Source organism: Melanostigma gelatinosum, assembly GCF_949748355.1.
Source record: "Melanostigma gelatinosum genome assembly, chromosome: 5".
In the NCBI taxonomy this organism is placed as follows: domain Eukaryota; kingdom Metazoa; phylum Chordata; class Actinopteri; order Perciformes; family Zoarcidae; genus Melanostigma; species Melanostigma gelatinosum.
This window is the reverse complement of record NC_136638.1, coordinates 16,939,206-16,957,833: the sequence shown is the minus strand read 5'-3', so window position 1 is coordinate 16,957,833 and position 18,628 is coordinate 16,939,206. Positions and strand designations below refer to the sequence as shown.

The 18,628-nt window shown below is 44.0% G+C and overlaps 1 protein-coding gene across 2 annotated transcripts; it reads left to right on the top strand.

Moving 5' to 3' along the window:
* Window positions 1–551: 551 nt before the first annotated feature.
* On the top strand, window positions 552–18,150 carry LOC306777340 (serine/threonine-protein phosphatase 2A 55 kDa regulatory subunit B gamma isoform; the record flags this gene model as incomplete). 2 transcript variants are annotated; one of them, XM_079268412.1, is made up of 9 exons in its annotated part: window positions 552–698; window positions 9,441–9,538; window positions 9,882–10,047; window positions 10,729–10,841; window positions 11,481–11,658; window positions 12,465–12,629; window positions 13,618–13,787; window positions 16,223–16,314; window positions 17,165–18,150. In XM_079268412.1, the coding sequence occupies 9 exons, from the start codon at window positions 623–625 to the stop codon at window positions 17,457–17,459; spliced, it is 1,353 nt and encodes a 450-aa protein (XP_079124538.1). In that variant the 3' UTR covers window positions 17,460–18,150. The 2 variants fall into 2 exon arrangements, with proteins under 2 accessions (XP_079124538.1, XP_079124539.1); XM_079268413.1 differs by lacking the exon at window positions 552–698 and adding an exon at window positions 3,726–3,807.
* Between the last annotated feature and the right edge of the window lie 478 nt (window positions 18,151–18,628).

Sequence of the window (18,628 nt, the reverse complement as noted above, 5' to 3'; positions counted from 1 at the left end):
GTGTGTATATGTGTGTCCATGAGTGTGAGTTCACTGCAGAAGCAGCAGCACTGCAGATACACCGACCAGGGGCTCTGCTCATCCCTCTCTCCCCTCCCCCCACTATCCTCCTTCTCCTCCTCCTCCATCTCCTCTCCTCTCCTGAAACATTAACAAGTAGGGACTTTGCCCATTTCGGAGAGCACAGGACTGTGTATTCGGTGTGTGTTTGCAAGAGTAGCATTGGTCTGGCCACACCTGGGCTCAGCAGCTGCAGAGTGGACACAGGGTGCGCTGGATTTTTTCTTGCCTCACAAGTGATGTGTGCTCTTGCGAGACACAACTCAAGCTCACCCCTGGTGGATTTTGAACTGTTTTCAAATAATCCTCCTCCTGCAGGTTTGCATCTGGCTCCCAGAAACAGCTGTGTGGACTCCTTCACGCACCCATCCCTCCTTCGGGACCGGCCCACTCCCTCCTCACTTAAGGATAGGATGGCCGGCTCTGCGCCCTTGTGCTGAGGAGGTGTCTGCGGGCAACAGTATGGGCGCTGTGCTGTCCGGCATCCCCACCACCCCCTCCACCACCGATCTGCCACCACCACACTGCCCCACCGAGACGGGCACTTCCCCCGGCCCCGCTGATGGGCGAAGACACTGACGCCACCCCGACGCTCAACCACCGCGGCTTCCTCCCCGACCACAACTATGTGACTGAAGGTAAGAGCGTGATAGAGGAAGCTGTATGTGTTACAAAGTGTTTGTTTAAGTGTGCCACCATGTGAGTGTGTTTCTATGTATTGGACTTCTGGAACGTGTGTGTGTGTGTGACAAAGTGTGTGAATGCAAAAACAAGCTCAGGACGGCTTTCTAATCCTCTGTAAGCTCTGTGTTGATCAGACAGAGTTGTAGACAGAGCAACAAGAACTAGGCAGCAAAACACTTTCATGCAAGCGTTCCTCTCCTTCTTCCCTTCTGTGTTTTTGTTTATTCATGCTTTTGTAACCTTCTTACCTTGTGTAACAGCTATTTTGTCAAACTGCAGGGAATACTTGATCTGGCCTGTGTCAGAATGTGTGTATGTCTCTGTTTGTGTGGGAGAATCATTGCACTGCTTGTCATCTTTCACATCACGAGAGAGAGTCACACACATGCATGGTGTCAAATTTAATATATAGAGTATCACCTCTCAGGGAATGTTTCAAAAGTCCAGCAGAACACGAGCTGTGCAGATGAATGTGTTGTTTTGGTATGTTTCATGAAGCAGATGGATTAAAACCTTGGATAACAACCCTTCCGCTAATCTCAATTACACCACTAATCTCACCTGCACTCGAGCTTCGCCTTCCTGCCTGTCTGTCTGTCCCCAATCTGTTTCTTACACTCGGCTCATGTTCGCCACGCCTCTTAGACCACAACAGCGGATTATCATTTGGGGGTCACTCGTAACACTGCAGAAAGGGAATTATGCTTCCTGTGTCTGTGCTGTAACACAATATCCTTCACACAGAAGCAGCTACTGTAGTCGGGGGAGACCTGCCGTGCTGCCTGTTGATTGTGTAAATGTGTGTGTGTGTGTGTGTGTGTGTGTGCATACAGCATATTATACTGCTGAGAAGACAGAAGAACATCTATGAACGCCTTTCTTTGTCTGTGCGCGTGCGCTTCTTTTCAGTATATGAGAGATATGTGTCTTTGTCCTTTTCAGAGAAGGGTTTGGATGAGTTAGTGGCAGAAAATCATTCTTAACATCCATCACCAACCATAAAGTGTTGCCACAGCAACAGTCCGCGATGATAAACATGCCACCTTTCATGCTTGGCCAATATGATTGACAGGTCGTCTCCACCCACCAATAATGGCAGTATTAATTATTCCACACATCTCAGGCAGACACAGAAATTATTCAGGGTGAATTGTTGATGAGCTCACAGCAAGGTGAACACACCACTGAACGCTGTTGGTCTGACAGGAATGTGCAACACATGGACAGTTTGAAAATAGATAGTTGTGCTGAAAAAATCAATCTCACAGCAATTCCCCCAATGACCAAAAAAAAGATAATTTTCCATCACAAATAAAGAAAATGAGTCATTACCTGCCTCCTCTTCTACATCCACTCCAACCCCCTCCACCTTTCCTCAATGTTCACCCCATCCCCCGTCCTCCCCATTTCCATCCCCCACTGCCTCCCCCCCCTCTCTCTCTCCCCCCCCCCCTCTCTCTCTCGCTCTCTCTTTCCCCATCGGTCCTCTATGCAACTCGCAGCATTGCCCCGTGCTGAAGTGGTGCGTCTGCCAAACAATTATCCAACAGTGCTCTGAAGGCTGCTCAAACACAATGTGCCGCTGTATGTGTGTGTGTGTGTGTGTGTGTGTGTGTGTGTGTGTGTGTGTGTGTGTGAAAGAAAAAGACAAAGTGAGGTGGTGCCTGTGATTTTACGCTTGGATGTACTTCGTTAGCTGCTGTGTGTCTCCATCTTTCTTTATTTTCTGTCCGTGTTGCATTCATATTCATGTCTGCGTCCTTGAGTGCATACTGTGTTTCTTTTCGTTTGCTCGGGTCTGCGTATGTATGTGAGTCTGACTGCGAGGGTTTTGTGTGTGTTTATATGTGTGTGTGCGCATACAAAACAGTGTGTCTGCAGATCTTCCCGTGGGGATTCCCCTGCCCTTTAACTCCGATACAAAGGAGGGATGCTTAACCTCCCTCTACCACAACCTCCCTTCCTGCTCCCCTCCATCTCTTTATCCCTTCCTCTCACTTATTTTGCCCTCCTCAATGTCTCCCTTTGCTACACCCTCACCTCCGACTGGAGCAGCATCGGGTTCAAGGATGGATGAGGAAATAATAACAAGAATTTGATGTTGCATCAAAATTCTGAAGTTTGACATTTTTTGACAGTTTGTCAATTAATTATTTATGACTGATCCCACATACAAAAGTATCAATGCTGTTCAGTAAAAACCTTTAAATGGCAGATTTGACCCTGTAAAAACAACATATATGTATAAATTAAATAAATTGTACCTGTAACTGTACACATTTTAGTTGTTGGCAGCGTCTCCGAACATTGATATTGACTTGCAAGTCTTCATTCATATAATTTCAAACTTTCCGATGGTTGCTCACGCAAACCTGACAGTTCATGAATTGCTTTGGGCTTTAGAAACCTGTGATGATGTCATTATGTTCAGCATTTCAGCTGACGGGTTCATCAATAATGAAAGTCATTATTAGTCATCATGCCCTTATGTAAGTAAGTGAGGTTTCACCAGCTCTCACGGCTCTTTTCGAATTGTCAGTCACCTCTGGGGAAATGTGAGCGCTGTCTACACTTCTTGTCACGTTGCCCTGCAAAACGTCATCAGAGAAAAGACGCCTATAAAGCACATTAGGACTCACAAGCTGTGTATCTCTGACCATCCTGCATGTTTTGCAATGCCTTCCTGCCAAACCCAACATCTGAATACATGTTCTATAGATTCAGACTGATCATAGATACACCATCAGTATTTTTTTTTTCTCTGGTGGGTACTCATGGCCAGATGTGGTGATGCAGTAACTCAGTCCCCTTGCCCCTATCCACCCTCCCCGGTCCTTCCCTCCTTACCCTCTGCTCCTCCCTGTTGCCCTCCTCCCCCCTTCCCTCCATCCTTGCTCCTCTTGCAGGGCTGCTCCTGGCTATAGCCTGAAGAGCTCCGCCCATCCTGTCCACCCCACTCCACCCTGGAGTCTTCCCCCAGGATGTTGAGCCCCATCCAGGTCCTGTGCTCCGACATCACTACCCTTTCTCTGGAGCCCGAGCCGTTTGCCTCTTACACTGAAGGTGTGTGCTCTATCCTCTTCTATCCCAAAGGTCACATCTGTGTCGCACAGGTGTGACACATGACCCCAGTGCGACTGTAAGTGGGGGGGTTGAGCGTGACGGAGAGTGTGTGTGTGTGCGTGTGTGTGTGTAGTTTGAGTCAGGTGTATTCTCACGTGAGTCTGAGAGTTTTAAATATCTTCACCATCGCTTTGTCTCTGTCTGTCTCCCTCATCCTGTCTCTATTTTTATCCCTTCCTCTTCCTCAGTCTGCCTGCTTCACTGTGGATTGTCTGTGTGAGTGTGTGATTTGATTTCTTTAAATAGTTTGACCAGACGACACCCCAGCTCCTTCAAAGCATCTATCTCACTTCTACCTCTATTTAAGAGGAAGACACACACACAGACACTCACATCTATGCACACGAACATGTACAGACACACTCTTCTGGACCTCTTGACACAAATGCACTATCCATGTACTGCGCAGACATAGATAGGCAAACACACATAGGGCTACAGCTCACAATGTTTTCATTATCAGTTCATCTACCGGTTGTTTGATCAATTTATGATTAATTATGTGGTCTATAAAGTGTCAGAAAATATGGGAAACTGCTTGTTTTGTCTTACAATCAGTCCAAAGGTATTTAGTCTGCTATCATAAAAGCCAAAAAAACCCCCAGAATTGATCAAATAATTGCGGTATCATTTTCTTTCTGACAACTAATCGTTTCTGCACTCAGAAAGATAAGCATGGCAGCATAACAAAAAGGGCTTCAGAGTTCTGAATATGGGATTACGTTTCAGTATTTATGAGGCGTCGACGCGTAATCTCAGTTTTCAGTGTCGTCTGGATTATATCGGGTGTAAACCAGCTGAACTCATCATCTTTTCTTATGTTGAAGGCTCACAAATCTGCGGGAAAAACAAATTGATTTTGGTCAAAAATGAATCACAGATTGCAGCTTTGAGCATTCATGCAGCTAGAAGATGTCTTTTGCAGCGAGGCGAAGCAGGATTACAGGTGTATTTCACACACGCTGAAGCCGGCTTGGTTTGTGATTCTAATTGTTTGGGTCTATAACCGTTCGGCTCACACCAGCTCTGCCCCATTGTGTCGATGTGTGTTTGGGGAAATGGCAGAATCCCTACTGTGCTGAGTTTAAATCAGTCCTCTCCACACACCTCCAACACAAACACATGCCCCAGTTTCTTTCTTTCAGATAACTCCAAAACTGCAGGACAGGGTTCAATTTAACGTCTCCCTCCGGCAGTCTCTCCCCCCTTGTCCTCCCTCCTCTCCCTCCAACCAATTTATTTCTCTGCTGGGTAATTGAGTACACACACTTGTGCACACGTACACAGGAAATGCTGGGTGCACACAAACATACACACATCTCCTGCTGAGCGGTGGCTGAGCAGTCCTCAGATATCTATAATTGGGACTGTGGGACGTCTGCGGCCCTCTCTGTCCCTGTAGTATCCTTAGCAAAAATAAATAAGGAAATCCACCTCCCTCCACCGACGCCACCACCCTCATCTATCCCTCTTCTCCTCTCTGCATTGTCTAATGTTGTAGCCACTAATCTTAACGTGTATACTACAGGATGTCTGAAAATAACAATTATTTTCATGATCAATTAATCCACCTATTATTTTATCGATTCATTTTTGCTTTATGAAATATCACAAAAGAGTCAAAAATGCGATTCACTATTTCCTGAATGTTCAAATTCCTTGTTTTGTCCAATAAATGATCCAAAAACCATGAAATATTCAGTTTACTGTCACTGAAGACAAAGAAAAGCAGCAAATCCACACAATGGAGAAGCTTAAATGTTTGCCATTTCTTAAATGTCTATTGTCAAAGTTATCAATATTGTGGCAGATACGTTTTCTGTAGATCAACCGAGATATTAATCGACTAATCACTCCTACTCTATCCGTCAGTCCCCACACCTTTAAAGATGTTCAATTTCCAGTGATATAAATCAGATCAGATGAAAACTGCAAATTGTCAAATTTGACAGCTGGAACCAGCAACAGTTTGGCATTTTTGCCTCATAAAAGAATTACCGAAATGTTTTTTCTATTGATCAACTAGTCAGCTTTCCCTAGAACATGCTTTGATCATTGAGGAGCCAATGTTCTAAACGCCTATCAGTGCATTCGTGTGTTTATTCTTTTTTATATTTGTATGCTCTGTTTTGTGTCATTGGGTTGATTCATGTGTGTGTGTGTGTGTGTTGTATTGTGTTGCTGTATACTGTATGTGTGGGCGCATGCACTTTCAGTCACAGTGTTCCCCAGCTTCTGCAGTGTGGCGACGAGTCAGACAGGCCTGCTGATGCTAATGGACTGTCTGTGTAGAGACAGACACTGCTAGCTTGCTGTACTGTAGCACACATCCACACGATATTGACTTACAGCTTGACAGCCTAACAGACTCAGTCACACACACACACACACACACACACTCACACACCTACACACACACACGCGCACTTACACAGAAACATACATATTACATCGCCTCTTGGAGGAGAGCCACAGCGCTCATGCTACTTCTTGTTTCTGCTGTGTTTGTTTGTGTTCTTAGAGGTTTATTTTTCTGTAGTACTCTTCCAATAAAGAGCATCAAAGAGACAGATGGGTGTGGAGTGTGTGTGTGTGCGTGTGTGTGTGTGTGTGTATGAGAGTGAAAGAGAGAAACACAGCGAGAGGGTTATGGTTGAGAACAGAGGATGAGAGACAAGAGCGTGTGCTCCATATTTGATTCAACTATATTGTGTGCCGCTCCTGTGGGTTTTGCTGAGCGTTGCTCTTTCTCTGTGCTGTGGGGAGACACAGTTATCTGTAAATGTGTTGGGTGTGCACACACACACACACACACACACAGTCTCAACCACAAACATTTGCTGTGCATCATTATGTGACCGTGTGCATTGAAAGCTGCCTGGTGTATGTGTATGTGTGTTTGTGTATTTCACTGCATGTGTAGGGGTCATCATGTGTGTATCTGCATTAATTATCTGCTTTTCCTCAATGTGGACCTTCCCCTTGGTATTCATTTAGCAATGCTTGTCAGTGGACAAAACTGCAGTGCCATAATCAGTTTACCGCGCTCCTTCTTCCTGCGAGGATTGGCTTGATGAATCTCACTTCCTCCTTCACCAGTGTGCCATATACGGCTAACCGTTACGAGTACTCATGCTACTGGTTGGCTCAGCCTGTTACCATGGCAACCCCATGCTCACCAAAAGCCCCCTTCACCGCCTCCACCTCCCTCTCCATCCTTTCCATCCATTCTTCCACCACCAGCAGCAGCAGCACCACCACCACCACGTAGATGTAACATACAGCCAGGCAGCAGAGTGCCGTGGGGGAGGAGAGGGAGGGGGGAGGGGGGGGAGGAGAGAGAGAGAGAGAGAGAGACAACCAGCAACAAAATTAGAGAGTGAAAAGAGGCAAAAAAAAGAGAAACTGGGGAACAAGAGATGAGAGATGACAAAAGAACGTGTGGGGGGAGAGGGATTGAGAGAAAGCCAGAAATAGAAGAAAGGAATTGAAACTGAAGAATAAAGAAGGTACTCAAGTGAGATCAAGGTGCAGTGCAATGACTCGTAGATCAATTATAATAACCAGCAATACATGAGGTGTGTGAGGCACAGAGTGAATCAGGTAGTGTGAGGAGCAGTCCCTGCCTCCCCTCATCATAAAATCTCTGTCTCTCTCTGTCTCTGTCTCTGTCTCTCTCTCTGTCTCTGTCTCTCTCTCTGTCTCTGTCTCTCTCTCTCTGTCTCTCTCTCGCTCTCTCTCTCTGTCTCTGTCTCTCTCTCTGTCGCTCTCTCTCTCTCTCTCTCTCTCTCTCTCTCTCTCGGCCACCACGAATTTGACGAGGCTGCAGCCTGGAATCATTTCTACTCTCAATAAATAAACTCTCCACGCTCTGTTTTTTATTGCAGTCAAGGACCATGTTCTTTTCATCAAAACAGAGCTCAGTGGACTCCTTTGTTGAAGTCTTAGTGGGATACAACATCTGACATTTCGTTATTTTAAAATCTAATCTCACATTTCTCATGATGGTATTTGATTATTCTGTGGTGCAGTAGCAGATTTAAGCTTTTGCTGTGTTAAAAGAAACTTGTGTGGCATTGCTTTGGAGGCCAATAACTCATAATGCACCTTGTTTACAGTATAAGCCTTTAGGTTCTGCAGCCCGTCAGAATATTTTGAAAACAACTGTAGGTTTTGTTTTTAAGTGGCATAGCTTTTTAGATTTTATGGTCACCAACGAGCAGTATTCAGTCAAAAAATGACATTGTCTGGTTTTTATGTTCCATCAGACACAAATATATGCATTAACACTTTAATCTTCTTTATGCTAGGTTAGCAACACAGTCAACTGCACAAGTTACATGGAAGCAATTGTACTTTCATTGTAGCAACCGCAAGACACATCAGGTGTGAAATGAAACAGATCCATACACAATGACATGCTGTAGTTTTGAGTGAGGTTACAGACTGGAACCATTTCTTGTGACTTTGCGGAGTCTCTGCTGGTTGTTGCTGCCCTCCGGGTGATGACAAGACTCCAGCAGGCCAAGAACTTTAACATCGTTTCAGGAGTAGTTAACTGATTTGGTCCGGCTGAAAGAATCTGCACCACTATTGTATCATGATGCAGTATGTTGGTGGGGGTCACGTGAGGACAACAACAACATTAGCTACATCTCCTCATACTATGCACCTATTTTTCATTGAACCTCAGCTTATAATTACTTTGAAAGAGGTTTATCCACCATTATGTTTTCTCCCTCCAGATCAGCTCTGTCTGCAAATAGATATTTATTGATAATACTTCTGTAATCTGCTGTACAAATGGAAAGAGAAAGGAGGATTAGAAGGCAGAAAGGCAGGGAGGAGATTACATGCAACATGAAACCAAATTCAAGCTTCAGATATCACACTGGCGTGCTCTTCATAGTGTTGTGTGAAAGCATGTGAAAGCATCAAGCCAGTAAATGCTGAGTGCTTAATAACGTGGATACTCCTCATATCAGTGTTGTCACTGAGTCGGGCTGTGTTGGTGTTCCGGGACACTGAGCTAGTGAGGGGGACATTGTTGCAACGATGCAAATGAATGGCCTGAACAATGATCTTTGAATATGATTTCGTCACACAAGATGAACTCCAGTGACACTGTAATCTTGTGTACTGGTGTCATCGTGTGAGTCATCGTGAATGTGTCGCCCTGGAACACATAACACCTGTGCGTAATGTGAATCAGCTATGTGTGTGTGTGTGTGTGTGTGTGTGTGTGTGTCTTTGGTTTTCTGTATGTTTTGATGGCCAAATATGTACTGTATAATCTGACTTCTCTGAACGTTTACACACAGTTGCAGAATATTTGTGTCATTAGTGATCACATGTTGTTTTAATCTCAACATTGATTTGCATATTTTAATCCACTTACATATGAATGCATTGATTGTTGCCAGATAAACAGATTACATAGACGAATGATGATGTGTGGTCAATTAGCTAATGGCTACTCCTTCTCCCTCTTTCCCTGCCGTTCTTTCCTCTCATGCCTCTCATCTTTCTTTCTCTTCCTCCATCTATGCCTCCTATGCCCGTCTCTCCCTCAGCTGATATCATCTCCACCGTTGAGTTCAACCACACCGGAGAGCTCCTGGCCACGGGGGACAAGGGAGGCCGAGTGGTCATCTTTCAGAGGGAACCTGAGGTAGACACACACACACACACACACACACACACACACACACACACACACACACACAGACACAGAGACACACACACACACACACACACACACACTCTCACAAATATACCATTTTTCATTCCAGCTGTGAGAACAGTGATGAACACGCACTGTTCCCCTCCAGCTACAGTCTAGATTGAATGATAAATAGTTGATACTGCTGATGTGTCACAGAGTGTATCGTTATAGCTGAGCAGGATTCGTGCCATGCTGTTTCTTTACGTCATCAAGGTGTTACATTGCACCACCGTGATTTTATATGTGAGGAGATGCAGATCTTTGCACGGACCTCCTTTTCTTTCCACAGAGCAAGATTGAGCCTTTCTCCCAGGGAGAGTACAACGTCTACAGCACCTTCCAGAGCCATGAGCCCGAGTTCGACTACCTTAAGAGTCTGGAGATCGAGGAGAAGATCAATAAGATCCGATGGCTGCCTCAGCAGAACGCCGCTCACTTCCTCCTCTCCACCAATGGTCAGAGACCTCACACACACAGGCATCTCATAGGGACCAGGAAGACTCAGAAGCAGTCATGTGCTTGGGTTGATAGTTTGTGGGAAAACCTTTCCTTCACGTAAAGGGAGAAGAGTTGCCGCTTGTGTTGCATCATATTTCTGGAGTGCATTAGGAGTTTGTCTGCCTTGGATAAGAGTTCCTATCATCAGCTTACATTCTGAGTTCATGGCTGTATTGGAAGATCTTCAGATTTTCCCTGAGCGCCCTGTTATTGATTTATTTAAGTCCTATATTATTTATGATTGAGGTTTTGAAAAATGTAAGACCTGTCTCAGCAGTCGGGTAATGCTGCTGGAAAGCTTGCTGTCATCTTTTCAATATAATACAGAGTCCAAGCCGTCTTTCAGAGCTGACAGTTTGGAGTGCGCTGGATTATCTTGTCTATCAATTCATTTATTTTGGGTTCAAGTGCCTGAAATGATGTGGGTCTTTATGCTTAAATCTTAAAACAGCTCTTTTTTGAGAATGTATCAATTTGAGATTTAGCCTGCCCTGATTTGTTTAATCACATCTAATCTAAGATCTCCAGATAGCGTCCTAACCTTAAAGCACATCAACAAAATCCTTTAATTCATGTGTTACTCTTTCAGATTGAATCTGTTGGTATCTGATTGCTGAACAGCCCTTTTTGATTCGCAGATAAGACCATTAAGTTGTGGAAGGTGAGTGAAAGAGACAAACGGCCGGAGGGGTACAACCTGAAGGATGAGGAGGGTCGCATTAAGGACGTCTCCACCGTCACCTCCCTACAGGTAACATCCATCTATCGAAGATCTGTCTCTTTTAGACACTAAAACATTCATACATGCTGATTGGTTGTGCAACATAACTGGGTCAGTGGGTACAGATGTGTTTGCATGTGCAGAAATGGGTCACTGGCACAGTGGTACATGACATGAGTGTATGAAGTAGTGAGGGCGGAGAAACACTCGTTTTCCAGCTGTACAGGAGAGAAGCGCGACATCTGTACGACTACTATGCTGTGAATTTCTGGTAATGTGTGCGCTGAGTGTGTATAGTATGAGTACATGTTTTTGTATGGTGACGGTGCCCTCACTGCGCTGGATGCAAATAAGGACACACATTTAAGCCGTGTATAAATATGTAAATCATGTTTTGACAAAGAAATTGTGTTTTAATGCAAATGCAAAGATATGAAAATGCCAAATGAGCTCATGACCTACGATGGACCTCTTGATATTGCTAAGCACGTTAGGGTTCCAGCAATAATGTATTATTGATGTCAGAGGAAGTCATTCATTAAATATTAATTCACGATCGAATGGAATTTTTTAAATAGAATCTAATCTGTCTGTATCTTCACCATCTGTCTTCTCCTAATCAGTGACATGGGGTGTGAAACGTCTCTCTCTCTCTTTCTGCCTTTTAAGGTGCCGGTGTTGATGCCAATGGACCTGATGGTGGAGGTGAGCCCGCGGCGAGTGTTTGCCAACGCCCACACCTACCACGTCAACTCCATCTCCGTCAACTCCGACTATGAGACCTACATGTCAGCCGATGATCTGAGGATCAACCTCTGGCATCTGGACATCACCGACCGCAGCTTCAGTATCTTTTTCTAGGTTGTAGAGTTCCTTCTTTGTGAGGAGGAGAGAAGACAAACATACATCATCACACATGCGCAAACTCTTATAAAAGCAGGAACAGATGTATTAAAGCACAAGGGCACAGATAATGAATGCATACACCAACACATAGACGCCTACACATGCTCAATAATCAATCCCTTCCCACACACACACACACACACACACACACACACACACACACACACACACACACACACACACAACAAACTCCCACATCGCAAATCCCACTGTTGTAAAAGAAATGCACAAAGACACACAGTGTTGGGGGAGGGGAATATTATTCTTGAGGAGTGTAAATGTAGCTGAATGAATAATTCAAAGGGTGCATAAATATTTCAGAGTTCTAATCCAGCGCAATAGGACACAGTACAGTCACAGCCATGACCCAGGCAGGATTTATGATGTTACAATTCATCTGAATACGGAATTACTTTTCTCCCAACAATCCCCCCCGAGATACATTTAAATTGGTTTGCTTTACTTCCTCTGTAAATTATTGACATTGTGATGGTTATTTATACATTTACATACACTTGTGTTTTTATTGAGTGTGTAGATTATGGACGTGTGTAGATTATGGACAATCTAATTATTTTCTCATTGAGACAGTTGTTGAATGGAATTGATGAATGAATGAATGAATGCATGAATGAATGGATATGTGCATACAGCATGGTTGACTTTAGCAGGTAAAAAGAGTTCAGGCTGCATGGCCTTGGGAAGTACACTGTCTTTGTTGTTTCCCTGAGCGACACTTCCTCTCAGACATCGTGGACATCAAACCGACCAACATGGAGGATCTGACAGAAGTGATCACAGCGGCTGAGTTTCACCCTCACCACTGTAACCTGTTTGTCTACAGCAGCAGCAAAGGCACCCTGCGCCTCTGTGACATGAGAGAAGCAGCGCTGTGCGACAAACACTCCAAACGTGAGTTAAGCTGCTGCGAGACCTACGCGTGATATTTACTGTATCTCCTGAAGCATCCTCATCAGGTAGAATTAACTGGTACTGATAGTTTTGCATGTTTTAGCCGCTGAACTGGTTTAGTCTGTGGTTTTAGATATGCTAGCGGCTCCAGGATAGCAATGTTGGTCAGTCGATTCGTCCACCGCTTTTGCAAAGACTGACATATTGAACGGATGTCCATGTAATTTGGTACAGACATTTGTGGTTTCCAGATGATGAATCCTAAATACTTTGATGATCCCCTGCTTTTTCGTCTTGTGCCACCATGAGGTTCACATTTTTGTTGTGAGTGAAATGTCTCACAACTGTTGGATGAATAAACATGACATTTGCTCCACTCATTCATGGCCGCTGCCGGACGAACTGTAATCACTCGGGGATCCCCTGACTTTTCATTTAGCTTATGAAAATCAACTGGCAGAGACTTTCTTAAGATCCCGAATCCATCATTGTGGATTGCATGATTAGTTTGCTTTATTTAGTGTATGGTTATGTAGTTAAGAGCGGGGACTTCTGTGGTCGTGATTTGACACTGAACACTGTGTATTCAATTCGGAATGTTAAACTGAAACTGATGTTATTGGAAATTAAATTCTCTAAAATCAAACGCTATTTCCCCATTTAATAATATTTCTTTCCAATGCGGTACTATTAATGTAGAATACGGTTCGTGTACCCAAAAATCAGCTGTTCTGTTCTCTCATTGATCTCTTGTGATGTGTGCTGATGTTTATACACAGAAGCATTCAGACGAAAGCACCGCAAACATACAGGAGTCACCTGTATGGCCTATCTGCCTCAGACTCATCTGTGAGGTTTCTTTGTCTGTGTGCATGAGATAAAGACACACAATACGATCATCATGTGACACACGTTGCTTCGGCCTGGCTTGACAGCACTCCCCCTCCTCTTCCTCTCTCCCCCTTATTCTCTCCTGCCCTCTCTCCAGTGTTCGAGGAGCCCGAGGACCCCAGCGCCCGCTCCTTCTTCTCTGAGATCATCTCCTCTGTGTCGGACGTTAAGTTCAGCCACAGCGGCCGCTACCTGCTCACCAGAGACTACCTGACTGCCAAAGTCTGGGACCTCAACATGGAGAGCAAGCCCCTGGAGACGTACCAGGTGTGTGACCGGGGACCACATGTGAAAATACGAAAACATGAGGATGAATATTTACTCTCAGGCTCAGCTGCTATGATGAGATTCTTTCTGGCAAATTGACTCCGGGCAAGTTGAACTGATCAGTAGTCGAGGAAGCACACACACATTTTCTTTTTGGATCCACTCAGCTGATAACATTCAGTCAGAGCCAATAGCCTTTGTAACCTGAGATTATTACTCATTCCAACACCACATGCAATTCATTTGTCCACTTCTGTTGTGTTGTTTATTTAATCCAAAGGCCAACACAAACATAATCTATTTAGATGTATAGATTGGTTAAAATACATTTGTCTTAATGTGGAACAGAAAGTTTTAATCACATTTTATATGATTAATAAATGAATCATACCTAAATTATGGCACATTTGGACTCTTCCCTTTTGGACCAGCCCTTTGACATTGACAATGTTATTTTTGTCTGTATTTGATTCAGTCAGGTACATTAGAGAAATCCCACATCAACTTAACTTAGGTCCCTTTGTTTGGAATACAAACTTTTTCTTGCATATAGTTTAGAAATTTGTCCCATAAAGGTTTATCCCACTGAGCAGGAAGGAGAATGTTCTCTCCAGTAGTGTTCACGACACCTTACTAAAACACTGTGCTCTATTCTTTTTCCTTAAATTGTATGTTGAGTCGTTTGTATTAAATGTTCACTTCTGTGTCGTGTTTGTGACTGAAACACGACACAGAAGGTGACTCACTGTCCCTTTGCTGAAAGAGGCCATTATCATCCTGGAAATATGAACAACTGGAGGCAGAAATAAATGATGGGAAGACTCACAGAATCACAGTGCTTCCTGATTATTCGATTTTTCCAAAACCTTTTAAGGATAATTGGATTGATTACGAGGCAGAGAATGCACTTCCTCTTCTCTTAATCACCAGAAACCTTCATGTTGGCCTAAGTTTTTAACTTATGTTTGATAGATTAACACGTGTGTGAGAACAGTCAATGATCAGTATGCCGTGTATGTGGGATAGAGATGAAGTGGGCTTGACAAGCTGTTGAATAGTATCCAGACAAAACGAAGTACTAAGCTGATAAAAAGAGCTTTTTTTTGCAGGCTATTGTCATATCCACACTCAATTTATCTCACATGTCACTTGTGGGTTTTTTTTTTGTGCCACACCAGCTTCTCTTCATGTATTCACGTACAGTAGAAGTACAACTCCTTTTTTCAGCGTGTGTTTAGTATTCCTGCCACGGGCGTGTGGGTGAACATGTGTGTGTGTGTGTGTGTGTGTGTGTGTGTGTGTGTGTGTGTGTGTGTGTGTGTGTGTGTGTGTGTCTGCCTGACATGTGAGGGCCTATGAGGCAGCCAGGAGTGGGAGGCCAAGACACACTGGAGCTATTTATAGTCCGAGCCTCCACTCATAAAGTGAAATGGGAAGAAGGGATACCTTACACAGGGCCCGACACCTAGATCTGCAATGCAGCACAGAGAGGGCGGAAGAGCGGGGAGGGAGGGAGAAGAGGGGTAAGGGTTTGGGAGGGAGTGTGATGAGAGGAGGAGAGAAGAATGAGGGGAGGATGAGAAAGAGGGATGGCAGAGGGTGAAAGGAGTAAACTGAGAGGAGAAAATAGATATTAGGGCTAAGCTGCTCTTATTTTGGTAAATTTACATTCTCATTCCTCCTGGAACTTGAAAAATATGCAGAAATCCATGAGAGATGAAGCACTGTGCTCTAAATCAGAGTTTGTGCAGACTGGGAAAAAAAACATATATATTTAACTTCTGACACTGTATCATTCCACCCTCAGCAGAAAGACCCACGGGAGAAAACAAAAATGTCACCTGGTGTACAACCATGAGCTGACCTCAGCATGACTACGTATTGATCGCGGGGCGACTATTGACTGCTGACTTTATGCAGAATGTGAAAATAGGGGGCTTAATGCAGAGCACGGCGACTGGAGGAAGGTGCAGATTTCAACCCCTTGCATCACAGTGCTGACACAGGCGGGTGCAATGAAAGCACAAGGGAAACGCGTTATTAGTCAGTGTGTGTGTGTGTGTGTGTGTGTGTGTGTGTGTTCACATGTGTGTCTCTATTATCATGCCCTTGGTGGGTTTGGATGTTAATGGGTTTACTGATATGGAAAAGGAGTTTAGATGAAAATGTACTCCTGGCCCTCATATTGCTCAGGGCTGCTGTTGTGTCTCATTAGAGTTGCCTTCGGGGAGGTTTGTGTTACAACTTGCCCACATTTAATGTGTTTTGTCTGTGCTGAGTTTCTCGCGTGTGTATGTGTGTGTGTGCAGCTTCTGCTCACTCTATTTATAGTTTCATAGCGAGCCAATACCTGGTAGTGAAGCAGCTGTTAACAGGACTCCTTTTGATCGTTTCTGTGTGTGTGTGTGTGTGTGTCTGTGTGTGTTTTCCTCCAGGTTCACGATTACCTCCGCAGCAAGTTGTGTTCCCTTTATGAAAACGACTGCATCTTTGACAAGTTTGAGTGTGCCTGGAACGGCTCGGACAGGTACCTGAAGTGTCCGGATGTGCTTTTGTGTTTTTATACTTATGACAACTAAATGTACCAAGAGGAGAACTTGTGCTCTTATATGTGTTTGGAATGGTTTATAAGTAGATTCAAATGATAAAAAAAGGCATTTTTTCTTTTTACCCATAAAGGTGCAGTTACTGTTTGATCTGCTGGTGTGTTGAGATATCCCTCTATGAATAATATTAAATTTAAATGACTTTGCCAATACTGTGAGTCAGTGGCTGAATGTAACTAAGTACATTTACTCAAATACCTTAAGCACAATTTTGAGGTACTATTTCTTTATTTGTATGCTACTTTATACTGCTACTCTACCACAATTCACCAGTTGTAATGCAGTGCATTTATTTAACAGCCATACTGGTAATTTTAACTTTACCTTATAAAATATGATGCATTATTACAGATTCAATTACTTCACAGTACACAAAGCAGTTGGGGGACATTCTGCATCAGTCGTACTTTTATTTGATATGCTTTTAGTTCTGTTTCCTGATAATACTTTTGTAATTTTACTTTAAATGTTGAATGCAATACTGGACATTGTTATAGTCCAGGATTGATACTTTTAATCAAGTAAAGGATCTGAATGCTTCCTCCACCATTGATGACCTAAATTCATCTTAAAGTATCTTAAAACCTATCCAAAAATTATAGAATAATATAACTATTATAATCTCCTTTTCCTGATATGCAATAACTCAGTGTTGTTTTTGTAGTTTGGAGGAAGTGACCCTTTACTTTTATGCATGCAGTGGAGGGGATAAGGTGAGTTTCGGATGTTAAAGACCGTAACTCATCCTTTCTCTCCTCCTCTTCCTCTCAGCGTGATCATGACTGGAGCCTACAACAACTTCTTCCGCATGTTCGACCGCAACACAAAACGCGACGTGACCCTGGAGGCGTCGCGGGAGAGCAGCAAACCCCGAGCTGTCCTGAAGCCGCGGAGGGTCTGTGCCGCCGGGGGAAAGCGCCGGAAGGACGACATCAGCGTGGACAGCCTGGACTTCACCAAGAAGATCCTCCACACAGCCTGGCACCCGACTGAGAACATCATCGCCATCGCCGCCACCAACAACCTGTACATCTTCCAGGACAAACTCAACTCTGAGATGCATTAATGACGGGATTACAGCGCTGGATGCAAACCAGTTTACACCTGAACACACAGCTATGCCAGAATGTACACAGTTACGGACATACACGCACAGGAATATGCCTAACACGCACACACACCATCAGAAAACACACACACACACATCTAGGTCTACTGTTCAACACACTCCCTCCCCTCCTCCCCAGCCTCCCAGAACTGAAAGGACCTAGAAAGGGAACATGCTGGATTATGGATTATGGATTGCAAAATTGTCCGAACTGTGGATTTCTTGATTGTTAACCTCTGGATTGTGCTTGATGGTGTGTTCATTGCTACAGCTCAGCTTCTGAGGGGAATACACCCCCTCAGGTTGGAGAGACGTTTACATATTTGTCTTTTTTGTTTGTTCTTCAGGCTCTTTCGCTTTCTCCACCTCCTCCTCGTCCTCTCCTTTCTGTATTTCTTCTATTCTTATCCCTTGCCCACTGTTTTGTGTAAAGAAACCCCTTCGTGGTTGTCAACCAGTGGCACTGATGAAAATTAGGGCATTTATGTAACTGGCTGTTTGTTTGATCCAAATCAGCCACCCCTCTTCTGTTTTTGTAACTTCTTGTCAAATGATGTTTCTGATGGTAATTACAATGACAATTTAAGATGGTACAGGTGATGTGCAAGGATGAATTCAGGACCCTCCCCTTAACCCAAGTGCACCCAGACGCCTCTGAGCTCAACATTTGCGCTCCTGCAGACAGAAGCAAAAGTTACACCATGGCCTAATATGAGGACACACACACACTCATATCTGCTCCACACTGTGTGTTTCAGTCATCAATGTCGTCTTTGGCCTTTCAACTTCTCTGATTGTGGATTCTGCTTCTGCTCTGGGGTGCGTCGTGTGCTACAACTCAAATCAAGCAAAAACAAAAAAAAGCAATTGAAAAATGAACTAAATAATTTCAACAATCAAGCAAAACAGATGCTGCATGTAAAACCAATTTAGCCTAGGTGTTTATAAATTGACTGACTGACTTGGCTGCCTTCCTAACCATTTAGACCAAGCTGTACAAAGGCTTCAGGGGCCCCGGGGCCCCATGCAGGATGAGTAACCATAGATGACTGAGCTCTCCGACCTTTATTTGTGTCTTGGGACATTGAAGCATGTTTACCAGTGTTCGGTTCATACACTTACATGTA